The sequence below is a fragment of the Sciurus vulgaris genome (genome assembly GCF_902686455.1).
Source record: "Sciurus vulgaris genome assembly, chromosome: X".
NCBI classification, from domain to species: domain Eukaryota; kingdom Metazoa; phylum Chordata; class Mammalia; order Rodentia; family Sciuridae; genus Sciurus; species Sciurus vulgaris.
In genome coordinates this window covers 813,271-841,174 of record NC_136471.1, presented here as the reverse complement: position 1 = coordinate 841,174, position 27,904 = coordinate 813,271, and the positions used below count along the sequence as shown (strand labels likewise).

Below are 27,904 nucleotides of genomic sequence, written 5' to 3'. Positions count from 1 at the left end.
AATTCCATTCTTCTTTAAGGCTGAATAATATTCCATTGTGTACATGTACCACATTTTCTTTATCCATTCATCTATTGAAGGTCACCTAGGTTGGTTCCATAGTTTATCTATTGTGAATTGAGCAGTTATAAACAATGATGTGGCTGTGTCACTGTAGTATGCTGATTTGGGGTATAAACCGAGGAGTGGGATAGCTGGGTCAAATGGTGGTCCATTCCAAGTTCCCTGAGGAATCTCCATAGGGGTTGCACCAATTTGTAGTCCCACCAGCAATGTATGAGTGCACCTTTTCCCCTCATCCTCGCCAACACTTATTATTGCTTGTATTCTTGATAATTGCTATTCTGAGTGGAGTGAGGTGAGATCTTAAAGCTTTGATTCTGAGGAAAAGAAGAGGACAGGGAGATCAACATGAAGAGTGCTTTAATGTCCTCTCATTTTCGTAGCCTACTCTGAGTGTGTTCCTTAGTGGCAGCAACAAGAGAAGTTTCAGGATGTTTAAGGTTCTTAGTCAGCCTTGTGTCTTGTGTAGCTGCCACCATGAGGTTTTTTTTCTGCTTCTGGGCACTGAACCCGGGGAGACTTTACCACTGAGCTACACCACCAGGCCTTTTTGTTTTTAATTTTGAGGCAGTCTTGCTAAATTGCTTAGGGTCTTGCTAAGTTGCTGACTCTGGTCTTGAATTTATGATCCTCTTGCTTCAGCCTCCTGAGCTGATTACAGATGTGCACCATTGTGCATAACCCAAGTGACTTTAAAACTAGGAATTAGGTCATGTCATTTCTCTACTCAGAATCCTCCAATGGCTTCTGACCTCCCTATGTAAAATCCTACAACTTTACCATGGCCTGGAGTATCCCACATGGTCTGTGTGTTCCTTTCATGTACATTTTGGCTCTGAGCTTGCTCTTGCCATACTGTCCTCCTTGCTTTTTCTTATACTCATGCCCTATATAATACTATTTCGTTTACATTATACACTTTTTCCTTGTATCTTCATGTAATTTCACTCCATACCTCCTTTGAGTCTTGGGTCCAATGTTGCCTATGATGTTTGAAACACAATTACGTGGCAAGATGTCTACCTTAATTGAATAAGTCTCTCAGCTTCATTTTCCTTAATAGTATTCATGACTATGTGGCATTTATTTTGTTTATTTTTGTGGTATTGTTATGTGATGAATTGTAAGGTTGTTTGTTTGGCCCATGTTTAGGATATACCTCCTTACATCAAAATGTAGCTGTGCTGAGGTCAAGCAGAGACTCTACTCAGTTTAATGTATATTTGGGGGAGTGAGTGCCTTCCTGAAGGCCTCAAAGTGCAGAAACCAAGAAAAAGAAATTACCTACTCGAAGAAATGATATCATTTTGTCCAGTTTTGCATGAATGTGAATGCTTATTGAGTAATTGTTGAGATTTTTTTAGCTTGTAAACAAGTAGGAAGAGAAATCTGTTTAATAAACATTTGCTGAGACCTCCTGTGTTCCAGGAACCAGCATGCAGAGATAATAGCTGGCAGTTAGTATCAGGAAACTGATGTAAGTAATTTCTAACACAGCTGCTATTCTTCTGTTCATTTGGGAGGCAGTGAAACTGAGCAGTAAGAGGTTAGGGAACTTGGTTATAGTCAGACAGTTTTTAAGTTGTAGTGTTCAAATACATGTATTCGGGCTCTAGAAGTCGTGCACCTAATTAGTTTGGGGGAAACAAAATTTTGTGGTGCTGGGGATTGAGCCCAGGGTCTTGTGTATGCGAGGCAGGCGCTCTATGAACTGAGCTATATCCAGTCCTTTGGAAAATTTCGTGCCTCAGAAATGAATGAACCCACTTACTGTAATCTGGGAGTCATGGATGAATGGGAAGGACAGAAAAGTAGACAGGTAGTTACAATATAGGGTGTGACAGGTGTTTAATACGTACTGATTTAATCCTTAGAATAATATTGTTAAACAGGTACAGATGAAGAAACTGTTTGGGTAAGGCCAAAACCCATTTGTCTTAAACAGATGTTGTTCAAGGCAGTGGGTGCACAGCAAAGACAAATATAAACTAAGAGACAATAAGCAGCAGTTATGGCACATGCATATGGTGTGACTGGAATGTTTTAAATGCGTAAATTGTGTTTTCCACCTTAAAACCATTGTGGGCACATCTCAGGAGCTGATATATTGAGGTGACACGTGGTCAGTGTTCACTTGCAGAACAAGACGAACATGGCTTCAGGTGGAAAAAAAAATTTTTTTTTTTGGTCCTGGGGATTGAACCCAGAGTGCTTCACCACTGAGGTATATCTCCAGTCCTTTTCTTATAACTGCGCCCAGCTTCACGTAAAACTTCAGGGAAAATATTCCTAAGCAGGACAGGGCAGAGTGCTAGTCAACTGAGCGGGGAGGATTTCTGCGCAAGCGCATGTGCGCAAGTCTTTTGGGCGGGGCCCCGGGGCTTGTGACGCTGAACGCGGAGCTCTTGTGACGCAGCTGTTAAGGGGGCGGGCCGGGGTTGGCGCGCGCCTAGCCCGCCCTCTTCCGCTGGCGCTGTGGGAATGGAAACATCTGCCCCACGTGCCGGAAACTTGCTAACCACGACAACAGCGCGGTACTCCGTGTCCTGCCGCGCCGATCCTCTGCGAGCGGCCTCGCGAGAAGTGCTCGCCGAAATGGCTGCGTCCAGTCAAGGTAAGGGCTGGAGTGCGCGCGAACTGCGCGGTGGGGAGCCGCCTCCCTGGGCTCGAGAAAGGGGAGGGCTCCGCGCCTGCCAGTCCCCGAAGAGCTCCCCAGGGGACTCTAGCGGTGAGGGGAAGGAGAAGGCGCCAGGACTCACCCATGGCCCAGTCACTCTAGTCTGGCCAAGGTCACGCGCCAGGCTGGGGCTGAACTGCCCGGGATGTTGTTTTCGTGGCGAGCTCACGCAGCCTTCCGGTGCCGCTCCCAACTGCTGAAGCCTGGAGACATTCCGTCCCTGTTGTCGGAAGCGTTCCATCCCCTCGAGAGTAGCCTTTTTGTCCCTTTGGACGTTCATACCAAATGCCGGGCAGGCGTCATTCTTATTCGGGGCTCCCCATCTGCGGTTTTTATGGTTTCTCAAAACAGTACAACCATGGGAGATTACTTTCAGATAGTCTGTTTAGTAAGCTTTACTAAATGGAAACTTACCTTAACTCGCAGTAGCTGGGTGCGGTGGCGCAGTCCTATAAACCCAGGGACTCGGGACACTGAGGCAGGGAGGACCGCAAGTTCAAAGCCAACCTCAGCAACTTAGCGAGGACCTGGCTCAAAATAAAGAAAAGTGTTGGGATGTTATGTCACAATGAAAATACTCAAACCTCATCACCTCATTATTTACCGTATTTTACAGTTATCCATGCCCCTTCAGTAGTTTACGTCTATTTTATAAGTGCATCTCTTCCCAGCTCTAGTTTCAAAGATGTCACAACTTTCTGATATCGCCATTACGGTAAATGAGTACACCATGGAAATTGTTATATAAGTCAACTCGTACCCAAACCTAATATTTAAGCATTTATCAACACACCACTAAACTTCGGTGACTCCACGCAGCTAGAATATACAATCTAATCATTATTGTCTCGCAAGACAGACTACAGGCGCTCACTTAAAATGCATAGCTTGATCAGGTAAATGTACCTAGAAAATTTTTGTGAAAAATTTAGAGATTGATGCAAATTACAATCATTATCATGCTGATAATCACATATTAATAAGTATAGCGAGTGTGTGATGACTAGTCATGTTCAATGAATGACTAAATGAAATTCAGTAGACCCCACAGCTCTCTGATTTAATCCCCCTTTAAACTAGAACCAATTATTGAGCTTACAAGCTTCATAAAAATATATTTTAGGAAAAATCTCAAAACATTCTTGTTTTCAGTGATGGTTTCTTCAACAATGTTTTCTTGTAATGTTACACAAAATAATTTAATTACTTTTAAGATCTTACAGAATCCAGTTCGTCAATCATCCAATTGCATTTCTGCTAAATTGTGACCTATAGTCTGTCATGAATTAATTCATTTTTTCCAGTACTGAAAATTAAACCAAGGGGCACCCTACCACTGACCAACATTGCCACCCCTTTTATTTTTTATTTTCAGACAGGTCTCCCTAACTTGTTGAAGCTGGCCTTGAACTTCCAATCTGCTTACCTCACTCTCCCAAATTGCTGGAATTACAGGCATGTTCCACTGTGCCCAGCCTTCAATTAATTATTCAGTGTTTATTTTACTATGATGTAAAGTAGAGCTTAAGACTCTTTTTTTAAAAAATATGAATATCTAGTACCTCTAACACCATTTGTTCAGAAAACTTGCTCTGTCCCATTGAATTTTACTTTGGTTCCTTGTTATTAAAATCATATGACAGTATGTGTGGATCTATTTCTGGACTTGGTGTTCTCTTTCACTGGTATATTTATGTATCCTTACATCAGTTTAACAGGGTGTTGAATACTATAGCTTCATAAATCTTGAAATTAGGTAGTCGTAGATTGTATTACACCCTTATAATGTATTGAAATTCTTTAAATTTTCTTCTTTTCAGTGTTCTCTGTTGCCACAGGCCAGTAATCCCAGCTACTCAAGAATTGTGGCAGGAGGATCACAAATTTAAAGATAGTCTTAGCAACTTAGTGAGATGCTGTCTCAAATATAAAAATAAAAACAACTACGGAGATAGGAATATAATTCACTGGTATAGCTCCGCTAGGTTCAATCTCCAGTGCCAAAACAAAAACAACAGCAAAAAAACCTTTCTTTTTCCTCCTTAAGATTATTATGGCCATCTGTGGCAGATTTTATTTTACCAAATGATCACAGCAATATCTCTACCCCCAGGGCTATTTTCCCACTCTCATTAAGAGGTGAGGGGCTCTCTACTTCCTCTGAATCTCAGTGGAAGCTTGTGGATAACAGATTTCCATAAGAGTAACAGTGCATGGCTTCTGAAGACTAAGACTTCAATGGTGATATAGTGGCTGCCTCATCTTTCTTCTTTCCTTCACTTGAGACAGTTGTGTCTTGAACCTAGCTACCATGCTGTAAGAAAGTCCACTCCAATCCATAGAAAGACACCTGTGTGTGAGTATAGTTTTCGTATGATTCTAGTCTCTGCTCCGGAACCATCCTACCTAAAATACCAGGCATCACGAAACAGAGACACATCTTCATGGCATGGCTGAAAGCCTGACCCACAGAATCTGAGAGCATGATAAATGGTTGTAGTTCTGTGGGTGCTTTTTTTCTGGTAACGGGACTTGACCTCAAGAGTGTTCAACCACTGAGCCACATCCCCAGCTTTTTCATTTTTTTTTTAAATTTGAAGACAGGGTCTCTCTAAATTGCTTAGGGCCTCACTGTGTTGCAGAGACTAGCTTTGAATTTGCAGTCTTCCTGTCTCAGCCTCACGAACTGCTGAGATTACAGGCATGTGCCACCATGCGCAGTTTGTGGTGATTTATTGTATAGCCATAGTGACCAGAACACTGTCATATAAATTTTTGAACCAGCTTGTCAATTACAAAAACAAAACAGAAAATTCTTAAATCTAGTTAAAAATGGTAGTGATTCACTATAAAATAGATATTTTCTTATTTGTATCTTAATTCTTCTAGGTAGCTTTGAAGGAAATTTTGAGTCACTGGACCTTGCAGAATTTGCTAAAAAGCAACCATGGTGGCGCAAATTGTTTGGGCAGGAATCTGGGCCTTCAGCTGAAAAGTATAGTGTGGCAACCCAACTATTAATTGGAGGTGTCACTGGATGGTAAGTGATGTGAAAGACGTCCAGTGTCTTTTGTGCATGATTTAGTATTGCAGTTATAGGAATCATCTCCTTTAGTTAAGGAAAATACAATTCACTTTGGCAGAATTGTTCAGGCTGATTTCCAAAAGTGGTTGTAAGATTTTATACTCTCAACAATAAGGACTTAGTTCAGTACAAAGTAGCAGATATGTAGAGTGAAAAATTTAAAATACAATATGACTATAGGTAGTAAGACTATTGTATTCAGAGAATTGGTCTATTAATGTGAGCATTTATCTAAACATCATATTAAAGTATGCTTAATGGTTATATGTAGTATTTACTACTTGCCAGGGACTGTTTGAAGTACAGAAACTGAGGATCAGAAAGATTAGTTTGTCCAAGGTCACATTAGCTATTAAGTGATAGAATAAGGACCTAAACATTTATTAGCTGTCAGATAATAACTTAATGTGACACAAATTATGTTTTCACTTGTCATATGTATATTATGTTCTTTTTAGTTATATATGACAATAGAATCCATTATGTTATAATTATACAAGCATGGAATATATCTTATTCTAGTTAGGACCCCATTCTTTCTTTAAAATATTTTTTTAGTTGTCGATGAACCTTTATTTTATTTATTAGTATGTGGTGCTAAGAATTGAACCCAGTGCTTCACACGTGCTAGGCAAGCGCTCTACCACTGAGCCACAACCCCAGTCCATAGGAACCCATTCTTAAGGATGTAAATGATGGTTGGATTCACTAGGTTGTATTACTCTAAATACATATGAAAATTATTTCAGATTCTTCCCACTATCTTATTTTTTCCTATTCCCCCCTTCCCTCTGAATAGGAAATTTGGTAAGTGAATATTGAATCCTTCTATCTCAGAAACTCTTTACATTTTAAAGATCTTTTTACACAATATAACACAAATATAGAACAGTGTACATGGTAAGAGTACATTTTCACAAAGAGAGAGTCAACTTCTATGAAGGATTAATTCTAGGATCTTCTTGGATCAAAGACTGTTCATCTTCCTGTATATTTTAAAAAATTTCTAAATTACTTATAATACCTGATACAATACACATGCTATGTAAATAGTTGTTGTTCTGTATTGTCTAGGGAATAATGACAAGGAAAGGAGTCTATACATACTCAATACAGATTTTTTTTTTTCAAATGTTTCAGTCCCTCAGTGGAGAACTCTTAGATACAGAGGGCTGAGTGTACCAAAGCTACTTTCTTATGTTTCAGTTTTTGTTTTTCTTTATAAGTATATTACAGAAAATTACTATATTTTCCTTTATTATTATTATTTACAATCTATTTATTTTTGACACATATTAATTGTGCATATTTATGGGGTACAGTGTGACATTTCAACACATACATGCAATGTGTAATTATTAGATCATAGCAAGACACATTTCTGCTGCCTCAGACATTTATCATTTCTTTGTGTTGGGAACAAATTCCTCTCTAATAGCAAAAAAAGAAAAATGAAAGAGTAAACTATGTAACAACCACTCAGGTTTAAAAAATTGTGGCTAGGATACAAACATTAAAAATTGCTGAGTAGTTATTTCCTTTTTTAAATTTGGGAATGTTTTATATTTTCAAAGTATTTAGGAATGTTTTAATTAGAAAGATAAAGGCAATGGGATTTATGTCAAGTTCAAAACAAATATGGACCACTTCAAAATTTGCATGTCATCCCTGCACAGGGGCATGCTAACCTATCATTCTGATTTTAGTATATGTGATGCCAAAGTGAATACTTCTTTGTAGTTTTAAAAACAGGTTCTGTTACTAAATAATATACTGTAGTTTACCAGGTTTTGGAATATATATTTATTTGAGGTGCTAGTGATAGAACCCAGGTCCTCACACATGCTAGGCAACAGTACCACTGAGCTATATCCTTGGAACTTTAAGTAAGTGCAATCAGTACGTATTTTTTGATTCTTGTTTTTTTGTTCAATCTGTGTTTTGTGTATTCAACTCTGCTGTGTGTAGGTGTAGTTTTCTTCATTTTCATTTGTATTTATAGTTCCATTGTGTGAACATCCCATAGCATATTTATCCAGTCCATGACTGATATTGGACTTGTTTTGACTATTTCAAGCAATGCTGATATGAACACTTTTAAAGAAACTTCCCAGTGTGTGTGTGCATACATTTCTGTTGAGTCTGTACACAGGAATGGCTAGTTCAGGGGCTGGGGAGATAGCTCAGTCAATAGAGTGCTTGCCTTGTAAGCACAAGGCCCTGGGTTCAATCCCCAGCACCGCCCCCCAAGGAAAAAAAAAAAGGAATGGCTAGTTCATAGGGTGTAAGTATTTTCATCTTCACTAGGTAATGTCAGGTATTATCAATCTTTACCTTAATGGTTATGTGGTTTTTATATCTTGTCTATCCCATGTTCGAGAACTTCTGTTTTTCTCATGTAGAGTTATAATACACCTGGAATTGTTTTTGTTTTTAGTGTATGGTGGAGTCTTCTTTCTATTTTTTTCCTATGCAGGATACCCAATTGTCCCAACTTATTTTATTGCAAATGCTATCCTTGCCAGGCGTGGTGGCGCACACCTGTAATCCCAGCCTGTAATCCCACTGGTTTGGGAGGCTGAGGCAGGAGAATCACAAGTTCAAAGCCAGCCTCGGCAATTTAGCAAGGCCCTAACCAACCCAGTGACACCCTGTCTCTAAATAAAATACAAAAGAGGCCTGGGCATGTGGCTCAGTGATCGAGTGCCCCTGAGTTCAATCCCCAGTACCAAAAAAAAAAAAAAAAAAAAGCTTTTTTTTCCCCACTACTTTATGTGTGTGCTTACACATATCTGCCATCTCCTTCAGGAACTTCTTGGCTATTTTATTTATTATCTTTTAACAATTTTATATATAAATTGGTCATCAGGCTGAGCATGGTGGTGAATACCTGTAATCCCATCAACTCTGGAGACTGAGACAGGAGGATGGCAAGTTTGAGGCCAGCCTGGACAACTTAATAAAGACCCTGTCTAAATTAAAAAAAATAAAAATGTCTGAGGATGTAGCTCAGTTGTAAAGCTCCCCTGAGTTCAATCCTCAGTACTGCAAAAGAAAAAAAAGGCATGTCATTAACTGCCCATATTTAAAGTATAAAATCTGAAAGGGTCGACATATGTATGTATATACACATAAAACTATCAACATAACCAAGCTAATGCACATACCCATCACTCCAAAAGTTTCTTTCTACTCTTTATAATCCTATCATCTTCACTTTCATGCCCCTAAACCACTGACTTGCTTTCTGTGCTATAGATTATTTTGCATTTTCCAGGATATTTTATAGGTACACATTCTTTTTTTGTATGTCTTTATTCATTCAAGATAATTTTGAGATTCATAATTTCTTTTTATGTATCAGTTTATTCCTTCTGATTGCTGAGTAGTATTCCCTTGTATGGATTTACTACAATGTATTCAACTTTGATGGACATTTGGATTGTTTTCACTTGTTGGCTATTACAAATAAAGATGATATGCACATTTGTGTGCAAGTCTTTGTAAAAACATGTGCTTTCATTTCTATTGGGTAAATGTCTAGGAATATTATGGCTGGGTCATATAGTAAGGGATTTTTTTTGTGTGTTGTGGTGATGGGGATTGAACCCAGGGCCTTGTGCTTGCGAGGCAGACACTCTACCAACTGAGCCATATCCTCAGCCCGAGAATGTTTTAACATTTCAAGTACCTACCATGTTATTAAGTGCCTATGCCATCTTATATAAGCAACCTCATTAATATTTTTCATCTCATATAACATTTAATATTGTTTTTTCTTATCACAACCATCTTTGTGGGTGTGAAGTGATATCTCATTGTGGCTTTAATCTGTACTTCTCTAATGAATAATGTTGAACATTTTCATGGACTTATTTGAAATTACTATTCATATGTCTTTGATGACTTGTCTGTTCTAATCTTTTCCCCATATTTTTGTTGCATTGTTGATTTTCTTTCATTCCTGAGTAGTGAGAGGTTTTTTTTTTTTTTTTTTTTTTTGCGGTGCTGGGGATTGAACCCAGGGCCTTGTGCTTGCAAGGCAAGCAGTCTACCAACTGAGCTATATCCCCAGCCCGAGAGTTTTTTGTATCTTCTAGAGGTGAGTCTTATATATATAATTTGTAAATATGACATGTCGTATATGTGATAGCTACTATGCAGGTTTTCATTACTCTAACAGTGTCTTTCAAAAAGCAGGGTTTTTTAATTTATTCTTTTTAAATTGTACCAGAGATTGAACTCAGGGGCATTCAACCACTGAGCCACATCCGTAGACTTTTATTTTTTTATTTTGAGACAAGATCTTGATAAATTGCTTAGGACCTCACTGAAGTGTGGAGACTTGCCATTCCCCTGCCTCAGCCTCCTGAGTCACTGGGATTACATGCAAGCGCTACCTCGCCGGACAAAAGCAGAGGTTCTTAATCTTGAAGTGCGGCTCTTTCTTTTATACCTCCAGGTTTTGGTGTTATGTGTGAGAATATTTATCTAATCCAGGACTAGGAATATGGCTCAGTGGTTAAGAAGCCCCTGGGTTCAATCCCTAGTACGAAACACACAACAGAACCAAACAATGTGATATCCATAAATATAAGATCAATAAAAATCCCTAAATATTTCAAAGTAGTTTATATTTTTGATGCTGAACTAAATGCCGTTACTTTTATATTTCCCCATTTTTTTTGCTTATGTATATATAATGCAATTGACTTTTGTTTGTTGGTTTTGTATAGTGCAATCTTGTTAAAGTCACATTAGATTGCAGTGTATGGGAGTCCTCATGACCACCCTCATGTGTGATAATTCCCTAGAAGGATTCACAGAACTCAGAGCTGTTCTACTCAGGGTTGATTTTACAACAAAAGGGTACAGATTAGAACTAGCCAAGAGAATAAACACATGAGGCATAGTCAAGGGGAATTCAAGGCATCTAGCTGAGTTTTTCTATATCAATCTAATTTTCTTGCATTTTTAATCTATCAATCTAAATTTTTTTGGTACTTGGGATTGAACCCAGGGGTGTTCTACCATTGATCTTTATCCCCAGTCCTTTTTATTTTTTATTTTGAGACAGGGTCTCACTAAGTTGATGTAGGTCTAGCTAAGTTGTTGAGCCTGGCCTTGAACTTGCCATCTTCCTGCCCCAGCCTACTGAGTTCCTGGAATGAGAGGTGGATGCCAGGCTTGTGTCTTTATATTTAAAGTAGGCAGTGGCTGGGGCTGGGGCACATGTGAGGCACTGGTTTCTATCCTCAGCACCATATAAAAATGAATAATATAAAGGCGTTGTGTCCATCTACAACTAAAAAAATTAAATATAAGTAAATAAATGAAGTGGGCAGCGTACAGGTAGGTTTTACCTTTTAAAATCCTATTTTACAATCATTTTCACTTAATTATGATGCTTAGAGTATTTACATTTTTTGTGTTTGGTACGAGGATTGAATCCAGAGGCCTTCCACCACTGACCTATATCACCAGCCTTTTTTATTTATTTATTTATTTATTTATTTATTATTTTTTATTTCAAAGCAGGTTCTTGCTAAGCTGCTAAGACCAGTCCTGAAGTTGGCAGTACTCCTGCCTCAGCCTTCCCAGTTGCTGGGATTACAAGCATGTGCTACATACCCCAGCTTGATTTTATATTTAAGGTTCTTAAAATTTAGTTGACAAGGAAATATTGTATATATTTGTGGTGTACAACCTGTTTTGATGTATGTATATTCTGTGGAATAACTAAATTATACTATATAACATGCACATACCTCACGTTTTATGGTGAGAATACTTAAAAATATACTCTCTCAACAGTTTTAAAATATACAATATTTTTATTAGCTGTAATCACCCCAATTGATACATTTATTGACCTCATCCCTCCTCCTGTCTAACTGAAATTTTGTGTCCTTGACCAATATCTTCCCAATTCACCTATCCCCCAGCCTCTGTGAACACCATTTAACTTTGTTTCTATAACAGCAGCTTTTTTTAGATTGCATGTGAGTGACATCATTTGGTACTTGTCTTTGTGCATCTAGCTTATTTAACTTAGAATACCCACCAGGTTCATCTATACTGTTGCATATAACAAGTATTTTCTTTTTAAGGCTGAATAGTGTTTCTTTGTGTATACATACTGCATTTTCTTATCTATTCCATCCATTGATGGACACTTAGGTTATTTTTTATCATGGCTATTGTGAATAGTTACAATGAACATGTTGAGTACAAATACCTGATATACTGGTTTCACTTCCTCTTAGGCTTTTTTTTTCCTTGACATTGGGGATTGAACTCGGGGGCACTCAACCTCTGAGCCACATCCCCAGCCCTATTTTGTATTTTATTTAGAGACAGGGTCTCACTGAGTTGCTTAGGGCCTCACTAAGTTGCTGAGGCTGGCTTTGAACTCATGATCCTCCTGCCTCAGCTTCCTGAGCTGCTGAGATTACAGCTGTGTACCACCACACCTGGCCCTTTTAGGCTGTTTTATGACCTGGAAAAAGGTCTGTCTTTGGCTCCCAGGCCATGTTTTCTAAGTCCTGTTTTAGAAGGACTGCTATGTTGAGAATAAGTTCTAGAGGGCAAAAGCGATATAAGGAAACGAACTAAGAAGCTTTAACAAAAGTCTACATCAGAGGTCATAGTGCAGACCACAGCATTATCATTTAAAGCTGTGAAAGTAGTTGAGATCATCCAGAAAATGAGGACATAAAGCAGTGCTCCCTAATCATTCCCTAATCAATCAATCCTAATCAATCCTAATGATCCCTAATCATTAAGGAAATTCAAATCAAAACTACAAAAAGATACCACCTCATCCCAGTTAGAATGACTGTCATCAAAAAGACAAAGTTACACATGCAACGATGTAGAGAAAGGAATATGTAGTCTGTTGGCAAGTGTACAGACATGGAAAACAGTATGGAGATTCCTCAGAAAACTGAAAATGGAACTACAATATGATCAGCTGTACCATTCCTGCGTATATATCCAAAGGACATGAAGTCAGCATACAAAGAGATATCTACATACCCATGTTTATTGTGGTACTAGTCACAAAAAACAAGATATGGAAATAGTCTATGTACCCATAAACAGATAAATGGATAAAGCAAAGATGTTGTATATTCACAGTGGTAAAAAAATACATTGTATAAACACGATGGCATATTATTCAACCATAAAGATGAAATCCTGCTATTTACCTAGAACTGAAGGATATTGTATTAAATAATAAGCCATTCATGGAAAATGATTACACATGTTTTCTCTCATAGGAGGAAACCAAAAACCAAGTAAACAAAAAGAACTGTACAATGGTGACCTGAAAATAGAAGGGGAGTACTAGGGTGTGGAAAGACAGTCAGGGGAAGTGAGGAAAAGGGAAGAGCATGATAAAAGCTTGATATGTACATGTATGGAAGTACAACATTGAAACCCATTAACTTGTACAATTTACATGTACAAACCATATGCAGGTTCTTCAAATATTAAACATAGAATAATAATATGATCCAGCAATCCCACTACTGGTTATATGTACAAAGGAAATGAAATCAGTATGTCAGAGGGACATTTGCACTACCACATTTATTGCAGTACTATTCAGAATGGCTGGCCAAAATCTCAGCCCCCTTGGAGCATACATCTTAGTGCAGGGTGGAGGCAGGATGATAGATGATAATAAAGAAACAAATAAAATAGTTCTATTAAACTGGCAACTGGAGAGGTAGCCATTCAGATACAGGGACATTTCACACTTAGCACTTACAAAATGGCATTATATTTTCCCTTCCCTTCCCTACCTTTTTCTATGGTCCTCTTCCTTCTTTTCATACTCTAAAAATGCTACTCAATGTCCAGGTAGTCATTCAGGACAGAAATCTATCCCTTGTACCCTACTGTCACTGTCCCCAAATCCAGTCCAATAGCATTTCTCTTCTGGGTTGCTACTTAAACTGGAGTTTCTGCCTCCATCTTTTTAGTCAGTCAGGGTTTTATTTCCTTATGTCATGCTTCTTTTGGGACTGTCTTTCTATAGTGGGTAGGCAGGAGCTGGATCATCTCAAGGTGAGGAAGATATAACCATGGTCAGAAATTCATATTTGCTTACATCTGACAGTGTGTCTGCTCATCTGATGTTGGTTTGGTTCTTGTAGGTGCACTGGTTTCATCTTCCAGAAGGTTGGAAAATTGGCTGCAACAGCTGTGGGAGGTGGATTTTTTCTTCTTCAGGTCTGTATATGTATATATATATGAAATATTCCTAGATGTTTGGAAATTCTATATATGCCCATTGAGGAATGTTGTGTAACAATATATTTTACACATTTTCATGTAGTATTTAAAATGCTAGTAACTATTTGAGTCAAATTTTATCACTTCCTACTCACATTTTATTTCCTCATAACATGGGGACAGAAGGGCATATTTCTTATAGCTTCCCTAAGAACTGCTAAAATATTAAGAAAATGTGATTTTGAAAATACAAAATGTAGCATGAGTACCCTATGATGTAATTTATTCTCATAGAGTACTATATTCAGTTTTAACATTGTGGACATCGAGCTCTCTTAGAACCTATAGTTTTCAGAACCAGTGGATGTGGGTTGTCTCAGTCTTTGGAAAGAAATAGGGAATAGTTTCTCTAAAAACAACAAAAAATTGCAATTTAATTTCTTAGTTCTGTAGCATTGGTGTTCAAAGTTGGCTTCACATCGGAATCATCTGGTAGTTATAAAACACACTGATGCTTATAAGCACTCCCAAGTATGATTTCATTGGTGGTAGGCATGGCCTTATAGCAGAATATTTAAAACTCCCAAGATCACTCTAACGTACATCTGTGTGTGAGAAACACTGCACTTTAGAAGCCATAACTTATTGAACTTGCAGGTATCTGAATTCACAGCCCTTTGTTTTTTCTAAGAGTTGGCATCTCTAATTTGGGCAAGGTAAGTTTCTGTACCAGCACCATGATTGCAGTGAGTTTTCCACACAGGTATATTGAAAATTCAGTGTGTGGAAAAAGAAAGTTGGTAACTGACTGGGGCTGGGTTGAGGTATGGTACTGCTATATAACAAATTCCTTCAAACCTAACGGCTTCAGATAACATTTTATTATCTGTCATGGTTAGTGGGAAGTCAGAACTTTGGCAAGTGTAAAGGTGAGTGCTTGTGGTTCAGGGTCTCATATGGTTACAGGCAGATAGTGATTAGAATCAGATAAGTAGGGGGCTGAGGCAGGTCTGGGCTGGCTGAGTCTCTGTCTCTCTTTTTTCATTCTAGCACATCTGTGGTTTGGTTTTATTTCTAGATACCTTATAGCTTTAGTCATTCTTGTATATGATACAAATTTTAAAATTGCATGTTCTAACTTACATGTTGAAATGCAGTTGGTACTTTAGGTTGTCCTTATAGCCATCCACCTTGCTTATGCCTCTTATTTGATTTGTGTGAGATTCTTTTGAGATTTTATCTATAAAAATATACCATCTGTGAACAATGACATTTTTCCTTGATAATCTTTGTGAATTTAATTTAACTAAGCTATAAACCATTTCACACTTCTTGCAGCTTTCCAGCCAGATTTCAATCAGTATAGAGCAACAATACCCATGAGTGATTAATGTGCCATTTACCAACATATCCAATTCCCTGTTCTACCCTGGTGGACTGGACTCCATTGTTTCTCCTTTGCAGTGAGGATCATGAGACTTTGTCAGTAGAGCTGCTTCTTTTCCCAGTTTTGTTTTTTTCATTCCTTCAGTGCATTCTACCAGTCATGCCAGTTGAGAGCATAGAGACAGCTCATACTCCTGGCTTGGTCTTGTGGGACATTTCACTACATTCATTACTCCTTGTGCACTTTTGTTTAAAAAAAATTGTATAGTCTGTTTCTGTGCATTTTATTCTATTCCATGGATCTGTGTGTCTCTCTCTTCTTCAGTACCACACTGTGTCTTGACTGCTGTAACATTATAGCAAATCTTAAAATCAGATAGTATGATTTCTCCAACTCTGCTCTTTTGCAAAATTATTTGGGTGACTCTAGTTCCATTTCCTTTCCATAGAAATTTTAGAACCTGCTTTATATCTATAAAAATCTTGCTGACATGTCTCCTACATCAGTTCTGGGTTGTCTTCAATGTATACAGCATGCCTCTCCCATGTATTTGGATTGTCTTTGAGTTCTTTCTTTGTCATTTTTTGGTTTTCAGCATATAGAACCTGTATGTTTTGCTGGAATTGTGCCTAGTATTTAGTATTTTTGCAGCTACTATACCTCATTTTAAAATTGTCATTTCCAGTTGTTCAAATTGCTATCAGAGAGAAATTCAGTTGCTTTTGTATGTTGAGCTTGTATTCTGTGACCTTGCTAAACTCACTTCTTTAACCTGAGGAATTTTTGGGTTTTGTTGAATGCTTTAGGTTTTTTTGTTGAATTCTTTGAGATCCCCTGTGTTAACAAAGATATCTCTACACAGGGACATTTTGGCTTCTTCCTTTCCAATCTGGATGCCTTACTACTTTTTATTGTCTATTGCACTATGACTTTACTTCTGGCATGACACTGAATAGACATGGAGAGGGTGGACTCTGCCTTGTCCTAGCACTCATTCTTCATAATTTTTACGATATTAGCTGTAGGGTTTTTCATAGATGTTTTTTATCCAGTTGAAGAAATCTCCCTCCATTCCTAATTCACTGAGAGTTTTATCATTAATGTGTATTGAATTTTGAATTTTGTCAGATGTTTTCATGTCCTTCTTTGAGGAGAGGCCAGATGGGACTGCAGGCAAAACAGGAAACACACAACCAATTTGGTGGTGCTTTAAATTCTGATCTCCAGTCTGCCTGCTGCTCTTTTCTTGTTAGAGTCCTCTAATAGCTGTTCTATGTATTCCGTTGGTGTAATAACAGGATTCTGTGGGAGGAACTGGGTGAAATGAACTGGAGCCTTCATTTAGCATGTAGTTTTTTATATTAAACTCTGTTGCTACTATAAGTAGCTTTATTCTGTTTAGTACTAAGTAATATTTGTTGTATAAACATGACAATTTGTTTATCCATTCACCTACTGATAGACTTGTGAGTTATTTCCATTTACTGCCTATATCAAGTAAAGCTACCGTGATATAAATAACAACACATGGAGATTAAGTTTTGGTAGATAATGCCAAATTATTCTCTTAAAAGGCTCCAGTGAACACCTACAGATCATAGCAAGAGTGCTCTTTTCCCACATCCTCACTAACACAGGATATTTTCAATCTTTTAATTTTCTCCAATCTGATAAAAATTGTAAGTAGCTCACCAGGCACAGTGGCACATGCCTGTAATCACAGCAGCTTGGGAGGCTGAGGCAGGAGGATCACAAGTTCAAGGCCAGCCTCAGCAACCTAGCAAGGCCCTGTCTCAAAATAAAAAAAAATATATAAAAGGGGCTGAGGATGTGACTCAGTGGTTAAGTATCACTGGGTTCAATCCCTGGTAAACCCCCTACAGAATTACAGGTTGTTGACTCATTATTTTAATTTTAATCTCCTTTATTACTTGTGAAGTTGAATTTTTTTCCTTTTTGGCCACCTTATTTTGTGAATTTGCTTCTTGCATTTTTCAAGTGGGTTTTTTCCTAACTGATCTTTACAAGAACTTCACTTTTTACAAGTATCAATGTTTTGTTTGTGATAGTGCAAATATTTTCTCCAGCCTCTTTGGGTTATTAATTGGTTGGTGGTGACATTAAATAGGGATGAGAGGAAAATAAGCAGCAGGAGGAAACATTAGAAGGGTGAAGAGTTTTAGTTTTAGATGATGTATCAAATATTTGGTAAATAGAAATAATATTAATGGGGGATGGCTACAGTCATTCTCTTCATTCCTTGAATGAAACTAATCCTTCAGAAAAGTACATAGTTGAGGGCTGAGGATATAGCTCAGTTGGGCACAAGGCCCTGGGTTCAATCCCCAGCACCACACACACACACACACACACACACACACCAAAAAAGGACAACTACATAGTTCAATTAATTTTATCCTATTTACAATTCTTTGATAAAATTGTTTTCACTAAATAGGAGTCCAGGAGGAGGGAGGAAGAGAGGTCAAGGGGAGGTACTAGGGTATAAAACTGACTAAATTATATTATATTCTATGCATGTGTGAATATGTAACAATGAATCCCACTTTTATGCATAGCATACCAATAAAAACTTTAAAAAGTCGTTTTCACACACCACTCAACGTTGATTTTCATTTTATCATCTTAGTTTTTAAGCTAATTTAAATCTGTGTAAAGAAGGGACAAGAGTATAAGGAAAAGAGTTGTCAGCAGTTACAAAGGGCCTGTCAATTTCTAGTACCAAGCATAGGAGCTTTCATATAGAGTGGATGCTAAAGAGATGTTGAGTGAATGTCATCATCCCACAAATAACTAGAGCAGTTGTCTCAAAAAATGGAAAGTAATTTATCTTGTCGTTTTGTCATTGTTTAAACTGTAGCTTGCAAACCATACTGGGTACATTAAAGTTGATTGGCAGCGAGTAGAAAAGGACATGAAAAAAGCCAAAGAACAGCTGAAGATTCGTAAAAGCAACCAGATACCAACTGAGGTCAAGAGTAAAGCTGAGGAGGTAAGACTTGTTTTGTTTATGTGCAGTATGCAAAGGATATAGTCAATTTTGTATGTGTAAAATGGGGTAGATACATCAATATCTCAGTGATGCACAAGGCTTAACGATTACAAAGAATTTGGAGTAATGAGACAAGAGCTGTATCATGTAGTTCAGCCTTAGTTGGAATATCTTCATTTCAGAGGCATTTTTAAAAGCTACATAATTGAAGTATTTGTTGACCTTTTTCATTGAATGAAAGTACAAGTGATATAGTTAGTACTTGTAGTTAACTTGCATTTGTAAACGTGGGGGCACCACAGTGGATGTGAACGATGTATTTTCAGTGTGATCATTTTGAGTTATATTTTATCTCCATGCCTGCTCATCTCTGAAACATCCATACTCTGCTTGTTCCACATATAAGTAGTACGTAGGTCTAGCTGAGGGGTTGGCAGACTTTTTCTGTCTGCCAGTTGGTACATATTTTCAGCTTTGTTGCCCATATGGTCTTTGTCACAACTACTTAACTCCACCACATAGGGTGAAAATAGCCATAGATGATATATAAACAAGGAGGTGTTACTGTGTTGCAGTACAACTTTATTTTAAAATAGACAGCAGAATAGATTTGAACCATGGGCTGTAGTTTTCTAACCCCTGATCTACTGCAAAAAGCCAGGTTAGGTTATATTGGCCAGCACTGAAGGGACAACTGGTACTTTGACCCACAGTGGAAGGTGGCAGAGGTGGACATCTACAAGGAATAATAGAGCCTGTGGTCTGATTTAGGAAGCAGGGTGAAGATGATAAGTTCAGTTTTTAGCAACAAGGTGACTTCATTGAGAACAGTTTCACTTTGCTGGTAGAGTTGAAAGAAAAACTAGCAAGTTGAAGAATGAGTAGAAAGAAAGTAAAAATAGTGAATGAATGCAGTTATTTTGGGAAATTCTATCATTTTTCCTTCTGGTGGTACATAGCCAAGCTAGTGCTTGATTTAGGGAAATGCAGAGGTCCAGGAGGAGTTAGGCACACTAGTGGAAATGAGGCAGGAAGTCCTAGGCATCATGGCAGCAAAGGGGATACCAGATGGTTTGGAAACTGATCCAGAAAGGATGGAATGGCAGAGTGATGGGAAATGCCAGGATGTGAGTCCCTTGTGTGGTTGGCAGATGAAGTTACTGTATTTGGAGTTCAAGAAACGATTTGTATATCTTAAGGGAAGTGGTCAGGAGATTGATAGAGCATAGACAAAGGAGCCATGAAGGGTGCCTAAGTGTATGTTCTGAGCCTCAGATGAACAGGAGCTTTTGTAGGAAGGTAGATGAGAGGTGGGAATCTGTGGGAGTTTAAGGAAATAAGGACCTCACTTGTTAATCAACAGTAATAGAAATGATTCCTAATATTAACACTGTTAGCAGCTAACTCACTCATCGTGCTAAATCTTTTATTCCCAGGTTGTGTCATTTGTGAAGAAGAATGTTCTAGTGACTGGAGGATTTTTTGGAGGCTTTCTGCTTGGCATGGCATCCTAAGAAGGACAACTTCACTTCCATTGTTCTGATTTTTTCCAGTCAGCAGCCTCTACACTCCGTCATAGGACATCAAGTCTCTCCTCTTCTCCCATGCCTTCCTCCCTGTTGTGGCAAATCTAAATGGCTTCTATAGGCATCTGTTGGTACAAGTTAATACAGGCTCTGCCTGCTGTGAGCTTGATGGTGATGGAAGAGACATTAGACATTAGCTCTCCTCCCAGTACACTCCCCACTTGGTCAATCTGTAGGTCAGCAGAAATAATCCTTTTCCTCATAAAATACTTACCAGAACACACTGCAAGATCGTTCGCCATGAATGGATCCTCAAAGGTTGTCCCACACTTGATTTGGAAAAGGAGCAGATAGTTACCTTATGTGCTGTATGGGAAGAACTGAATACATTTGCCTTTAAGCATGAAAGATTTTGGTATTTTGATGTGTATTTTCTTTCTACTTGGAGGATTTTAGATTATGGAAGGAGAAGCTATTTAAACCTGTTACAATTATCCTGACAAAAAATGACAGCGTAAAAATGATAACTGACAAAAATCTGAATATGAAATGAACGTATGCTAAAGGTATATGCTGTGCTGAATATATTATATTTGGTAGGAAGGTCTTTAGGGAAACCAACTGCTAGAAATACATTGTTGGATGGGCAGAGAAATCACATGGGAACATTAAGATACTGTTCAGGAATGTTTTCCACCGTACCAGATAATGCATCGCATGGTTGTTTTCAAATGTTTTATTTACAGCAAAACAAACAATTTAGGTGGGAGAGGGAAGAAGCTCTTGGATTTTTACTTCATAGAAAAGGCTTTGTGCTTTGAAATGTGAAGTATTCATGTGTCACAGCATCGGGCAGCCATAGCTCCTTTGTGCCAATTCTATTTCTTTATCCAGTTAGTATGAAATACAACATTTAAACCAGAATTTTAAAGAAACAGTATTCCAGACTGTTTCAGAATTAAGAAAGATAATGATAGCACATGTGAAATAATGTCTGTCATCAAGTGAAATCTGCATCACTTGATGACCGCCCCACTCTGAGAATTATTCTTTAAAAATTCACACACGCTTAACACGTTTTGTTCTAACTCCAACTAGAATATCAACTTTGGAGGGCCAGGCTTCTGTTGTCTTCATCTTTATGTTACAGGGTCTAGCACTTAAGTTCAGAGTATTTGCTGAATATATGAATAGTCACCTTGCAGAACAAAAACTTACCATTAAAGGTTAGTTTTACTCAGAGGTAAATCTTAAAACTTGCAGCCAATCCCATGTTAAATATGTTTCTAAGATCATACTTTAAAAATGTTTGTCTTTTAAACTTTCTTGAGAATGATGCATTAAATCTGAAAATTGAAACTACCAATGGATGTGTAGAATTTTATAGAATTCATCTACTTGTATTTTCCTCATTACAGTATAGTAATATTTTAAGGCAACAAAGTTATTTTGCTTGCACTGTGTGTGAATCATCAAGTCACAATGGTATGTGAGCCTCTGTGCTACATATTTTTTCCAAGAACTTAAAAATTATTTTCACTTTTTATTATGGAAACTTTCAAACACATAAAAGTAGAGAATACACTGACTTCCCCATGTATCCATCACCCATCTACAACAACCATGAAATTTTATATTTAACAATTATTGTGAAACAAATACCAAATAGTCATTTCATTGTACTTCAGTATGTATTGCTAAAAGGTAAGATCTTTTTAAAATCATACGTACAATACCTTATTATGCCAAAATTAATAATTCTAATATAAAATATATGCTTCGATATTTCCTTATCTCAAAAGTGTTTCACATTTAGTTTGACTCAAAATATAAGGTCCGGGCTGGGGATATAGCTCAGTTGGTAAAGTGCTTGCCTAGCATGCACAAGGCCTTGGGTTCAATCCCTAGCACCACCAAAAAAAAAATATATCTATATATATCTATATCTATCTATCTATATATATATATGGTCCACATTACATTTGGATGGTCTAAGTCTCTATTTCATAGGTACTCTCTTATTTTTGCTTGCAGTATATTAATTGGTTGACAGTAAGTGACCTCTTTCCTTATTCTCTATATCTTTCTTTTGATGCTGGGGTCTCTGGTTATACCATTTATGGTGAGTATTGTCTATACGTAAGGCCAAAGAAACTTGCTTTGAATGTGTTGAGGGTTTTGGCACCTCCTGGTGGTGGAGATATGGTAACAACATCCTTGAATCTTCCAAGTTTCTGGACCTGTGTAGTGAAAACTCCTTGTCCCGGGGGTTGGGAGAGCCCCTTTCCCCAGTTGTACCCTGCAGCACCTGCCAGCACGTTCTATTCTCTCCTGGGTCACTACAGCTCTGCCCTGCATTCTCACTACTCTGGGCAATCCTCCAACCCAGTGCCCCTCCCAAGATGGGACAGGGTAGGATGAAAACTTGGAAACTGTTGGAGCACAGCTGTAACATTAGTCTCTGCTGAAGTTCTCCCCAGAGTCAGGAGTAAGGAGAGTGATGGGTGCACTTTCTGGCAGCTGCCTGCTCAGGCTCAAAAGATTGACTCTAATGTTTCTAGTCTCTCCAAGACTCTGTATTCTCTTTACTGACCTTGAATTCAAGGGACACCCTGCTTGAGCAGCTCCATTGTCATATTACTGGCATTGTGATAATATGGTAAGACTATCTTTCAACCAAAAGGTCCATTGTTTGCTTGGACCTCCCACCACTCAGCTTCTAGATCTGAACAGTTACTATCTGGGGGATTCTGGAAGAAGACCAGACATATTCAAGTTGGAGGACTGATTCTAGAAGAGTTTAACAATTCTAGCTGACACTCCCTTAGGGCTGGTGCTTGTGGTTTTGAAAGGCAGAGTTCCTATGTAGATGACTATTAATGTGCTTTTTGTTCATTCTTTTGTTTGATGTTTGGCAGACAAAAAGGCATAAATAATAATGGTTTAGCTTTTGTTTGAATCTTATAATTTTTACAGTTTGGGAAAATACCATAAATTTGTGCTTGAAAAAACAGTATAGGAATGGATTTGGAATTTTTGAGTATCAGTGTTTGGGATCTGTTTCTTCCATGAGGGAAACTCTTACACCCAATCCTGTAGGAAAATTAGGCTGCTCCCCTTACTGATTCCCTGTCATGCATGTCCAGTATGATTTCTGGGAAATCAGGTCCAGAACTGAAATGGGTTTTCTGCTCAAATAGTCACTTACTTATACAATGCTAGTGTGAACTGTTAGAGAACAGGATGGAAACCCAATTTAGTTCTTGAACTTATTTCCCAAAAATCTTAACAGTGTGGCTTATATCTGTGATGCCTTTATTCTGAAGGGATCAGGAATTTACAAACTTTTTCTAAAGAAAACAGTGTTGCACTTTTTTCACATTTTTGACTTGCCAAGACACTCTTTTTCCAATTTTAAAATGTTAAAACATGTGACATGATTATTGAGAACAGTGGTTCTCAACCTTGTTTGCACATGGGTGTATCATCTGTAGAATTGTAAACTCTTCTGATGCCTGGCTTTCAGCCTAAAGATTGACTTCAGTGGCCTAGGGTGCTGTTGCAGCATCCTGAGGATTCAGAATGTCTCAGATGATTCCAATGAACAGCCGGGACTGACAACCATTGAAGTACAGAAGTTGGTAGCTGGTACTAATAAAATTATAGTCCTGCTGTTAATGTGACTACTTAATAGGATTTTTAAATCATTATAAATTAAATGCCATACAACCTGAGGTACCTGCTACATACTGAACAAAATTGCAGTATTACAGTTCATAAAATTCGAGTAGATGCATGGAAGGGAATTGTACTGTGGGACTTATTTAAATCACTAAGATGGAAGAGATCATAGTTTCCAACTTCCCTGAAGACTGAGTTTCAGTGCTAATTTCAACCCCTATCACATAAAAAGCACTTGAGTGTTAAACCTTCTCTAATGATTGTTGTATTTTTCTCTACATGATAATAATGACGAAAGAGAATGAGATTGATTAAATCAATGTCTTCCAGTAGATCTGTTGCCTTCACCTGAGACAAGATAGTTTAAAGGAAGGAAAATTGATTTGAAGCTTTCAAAACTCTAAATACCTGGTAGCAGGAGGACATTTTAAGAAGTCTGCAGCTTGAGTCATTAACTCAATTTTGTAATAAAACACAGAAAATCCATCTATTTGATTTTAAAATGGTAATGTAAATCTTAGTACCACCATCAATTGATAATTTTAAATGTAATTTAGATCCATAGATGATGTAAACATTATAGTTGTAAAATGCCTTATTAAATTACTTTACTATTAACATGAGAGTTTATTTAAATTATTTCATGGAAATTCTGGTATGTGGACCAGACATCTCTAAGGCAGCATTTCTTTTATCTGCAAAATGGGTTCACTTTGGCAATTCCAAAGAATCATAATTCACATTACCATAGGAAAAGCTCTAAAGTCCAACAGGAAACCTGTTTACTTGTGTTCAACCTAGTATTCCCCAAATATCCAGAGATTTTTTTCACTACTACAATTCCTAGAAACACTTTGGGAAATGCTGCTTTAAAGAAACATTTGGCCTAAAATAATGGCATTTGGTCATCAAGGATCTATCAGAATTTGCCCAGAAAGTCATCTTTTTTCTTTTTTGGGGGAGGGGCAATGGCAGTTCTAGCATCTATTTGAGCGAAGTGAATGGCCATAAAATAGCTGCCAATTACCAACAGACTTCATTCAGTAAGTTTTTACAAATATCATCTGGATCTATTATATCCTTATAACTATAAGGATAGATTTTTTATTTTGTTCCTGCTCTCCTGTCTTCCAATGGAATTTTTTCTTCACAATAAATTAGGGATCACCAAACATTACAAAAATTATTTCTATGCCTTTCTTACCACTGAAGGAAAAAATATTAAGCACCTACCTTCTTCTGACTAGGCACTGTGGCAGGGATGCAAAAGCAGAATAAATATTCCTACTGGCACTGGAAGGACACTTTGCATTATTGGAAGTACAACAGGTGTGGAGTTAGGCTAAAGGAAGCTTTGAATTAATTCAGCATGTAGTCTACACTTGTTATGCTGGAGGCATGAGTCTTTTCATGTCTCATGACTGGTGGTATGAAATCAAGTGCTAAAGAGAATTCATTAATGTCCTATATTGAATAAGCTTAAAATACATTTAGTACCAAACCAAAATTTTTCACTTAAACAGGTTTATTTTAGCAGCTCAATTTTACTACATTCTACACATGTCTTAATATTCTATTTGTCTGTTCTGCATAGATGGCATATTCCATTAGCTTTTATAGTTGACTTTTTCTTTTGCTATTTGTTGCTACCTGGCCTGAAGAAAGTCAGGAGAATAAATACAATGCGCTTGGTAGAAACATGGAGCAGCATTTAATTAATTCCTCAGCAGAACTTTACTTTGATGGAGACTTCAGTGTAAGGTTTTCTTCTTTTTCAAATCCTGAACAGACGAGAGATCTTCCCTTGGGATATCGAGCACAACACTTACGCAGTTCTTCGATAACAGCCTGACACTTTGATTCGATGTAGTTGTTGGCTGCAAAATAGACAGGCAGATCCTAGTCATGATCTCACAGGGCTAAGAAGGTACAAAGATGTTTAGATCAGCACTTACCACCTCTTTTCACTTTACCTATGGAACTGGAAGAAAAAAAGATACATCTAAGTCAACAAAATTCTTTCTGATTTAGAGACCTGTCAATAGGTCAATTAGGAAAAAAAAGTATGATGTACAAAGTGGTTCAAAACTTTTAGGGTATAATTTCCTTTTACTATTGAGTTAATAGATTATCTTTATTCTAGGGCATTGGTTATTAGTAGTAGTAGTAGTCCTTGATCTCTTAGAAATTTGATAAATTAGAAAAATGCACATGAACCCCCATATGTAAGCATGATTTTTAAAGGTTACAAACACACAGAGAATATACAGTAGAGACCTTATAGCCTCTGTAGCCTAAAATATCTGTTTTACTCTCCACAGAACACATCTGCAGAGTCCTTACTATACATAGACCCTAAGTAACTAGAACTTGACCTAAAAGTTTCTATGTCAGCTACAAGTAATCTGAGAGTCTGCATGGAAGTTAACCATACCACTTTCTAGTTAGGGGACCCTGGACAAGTTACATAATTTCCGTGTCTATTTTTCCATCCATAAAAGGGCAGTCATAGTAGTTTCTGTCTTGTATGAAAGAATTAAATTATTTGCTATGTGTAAAGCCCTTCACATCTAGCAAGTATCGAATCTTTCCTGTTCTCACTCCTCCCATATTGCACCAAGGGTATGTAACCAACTTTTTAACTTGGTTCTTGTTCTCCTTTTGTCATGGTTTACAACTTCAAATCATATAAGGATTCATTTAGAAGAAGAAATTATAAGGGGCTGGGGATATAGCTCAGTCGGACTGGCATGCACAGGCCCTGGGTTCAATCCCCAGCAGCGCCAACCCCCGCCCCCCAAAAAAAAGATAAGCACAAAAAAAAAAAAAAGCCCACATTTTTCCTTCTTATTAAAGTTGGAGGGAATGAAGAAAAGTATGACTAAGATGATATTATTATGCATCAACATTTAAGAATAATCTAAAAGACTATAAAATATTGCTTCCATCATAAAATGAACCAAGAATGAAAAAAGAAATAAGGGTTCTCTTTAGGTGGTGGGTATTTGGGGAAACCTTGACCATTTGTCCTTCACTTGTTTTTATATTTTCAAGAGCATTCATCTATTACTTTAGTAATGGGAAAATTACCAAAAAGTCAATTTTCAGATAGTTCTATAACTTTTTTATTTGTTCTCCTGGCAATAATCACTTGCTGATTAAAAAAATCCTCTAATATTTGGTCACACTTAGAGGCTGAATTAAAGCTAAATGGAAAAATCACATCAAATATGCTTTAATAGAAATTCACTTTTCATATTGATTTAGTTGCTGACTCTGGCAGCCTGAATTCCAATTGTATTTTCAAACCCCCCTTCTACCAAATTGGTTTAAATATAAGGGAGTGGTCACCTGAAGCTTCAGTGAAACCTAGTTTTATTCTTTCTTTTTCTTTTTTCTTGCAGTGCTGGGGACCAAACCCAGAGCCTTATGCATGCTAGGCAAACACCACTGAGCAGTTCTCCACTCCCCCCCAAGAGTAGTTTTAAAATGAGTTGATTTACAAAAGACTTTGCTCCAAATAAGAATTAGAACTGAAACATTAAAAATAAATCAAAATGGTAAAAAATAATAAGCATCTCTATATAATAACATTGAATATAAATGATCAACTCTCCAACTAAGAGACAGGCTGGCAGAATGGGTTAAAAACTAAGACTCAATTATATATTGTTTGCAAGAGACACCTTACAGGCAAGGACAGCCCCAGGATGAAAGTGAAAAGATGAAAATGGATATACCATGAAAATGGAGCCCCAAACAAACTACACTCATATCTGATAAAGCAGACTTCAAGTCAAAATTAATCAGAAAAGATCACTTCAAACTGCTTCCACTCCAACATGAAGATAAAATGATAATAAATATCTATGCCCCAAATGTTGGTGACCCAATTATATAAGACAGACGCTACTTTTGGTATAAAGACTTAGATAGACCCCAGTATGAAAATTCTGGGTGATTGCAACACATCTCTCTCATCAATAAATAGAACATTTAAACCTAAACAAATGTTATCAGTCAAATGGACCTAACTGAAATCTATAGAATATTTTACCCAAAAATATCTGAATATACTTTCTTCTCAGCTGCTCATGGAACCTTCTCTAAAAATGACCATATTTTAGGTCATAAAGTGAGTCTTGGCAAATAAAAAAAATTGATATATTCCCTTGCATCTTGTCAGATTATAATGGAATGAAACTAGAAATCAACACCAAGAAACTAT

At 37.4% G+C, this 27,904-nt stretch overlaps 2 protein-coding genes across 5 annotated transcripts in view; one reads left to right on the top strand and one right to left on the bottom strand.

Moving 5' to 3' along the window:
- Positions 1 to 2,529: 2,529 nt before the first annotated feature.
- On the top strand, positions 2,530 to 21,357 carry FUNDC2 (FUN14 domain containing 2). Its single transcript, XM_079124562.1, has 5 exons — positions 2,530 to 2,677; positions 5,630 to 5,780; positions 13,991 to 14,066; positions 18,338 to 18,469; positions 19,906 to 21,357. The coding sequence occupies exons 1-5, from the start codon at positions 2,545 to 2,547 to the stop codon at positions 19,981 to 19,983; spliced, it is 570 nt and encodes a 189-aa protein (XP_078980688.1). The 5' UTR covers positions 2,530 to 2,544; the 3' UTR covers positions 19,984 to 21,357.
- Positions 20,028 to 27,904, bottom strand: part of CMC4 (C-X9-C motif containing 4) — a 23,839-nt gene continuing 15,962 nt past the window's right edge. For all 4 annotated transcript variants that reach the window (XM_079124566.1, XM_079124569.1, XM_079124568.1 and 1 more), the window contains one exon: positions 20,028 to 25,553. In XM_079124566.1, coding sequence (XP_078980692.1) covers positions 25,411 to 25,553 — 143 coding nt within the window. In that variant the 3' untranslated portion in view covers positions 20,028 to 25,410. The remainder of the gene's footprint in view (positions 25,554 to 27,904) is intronic.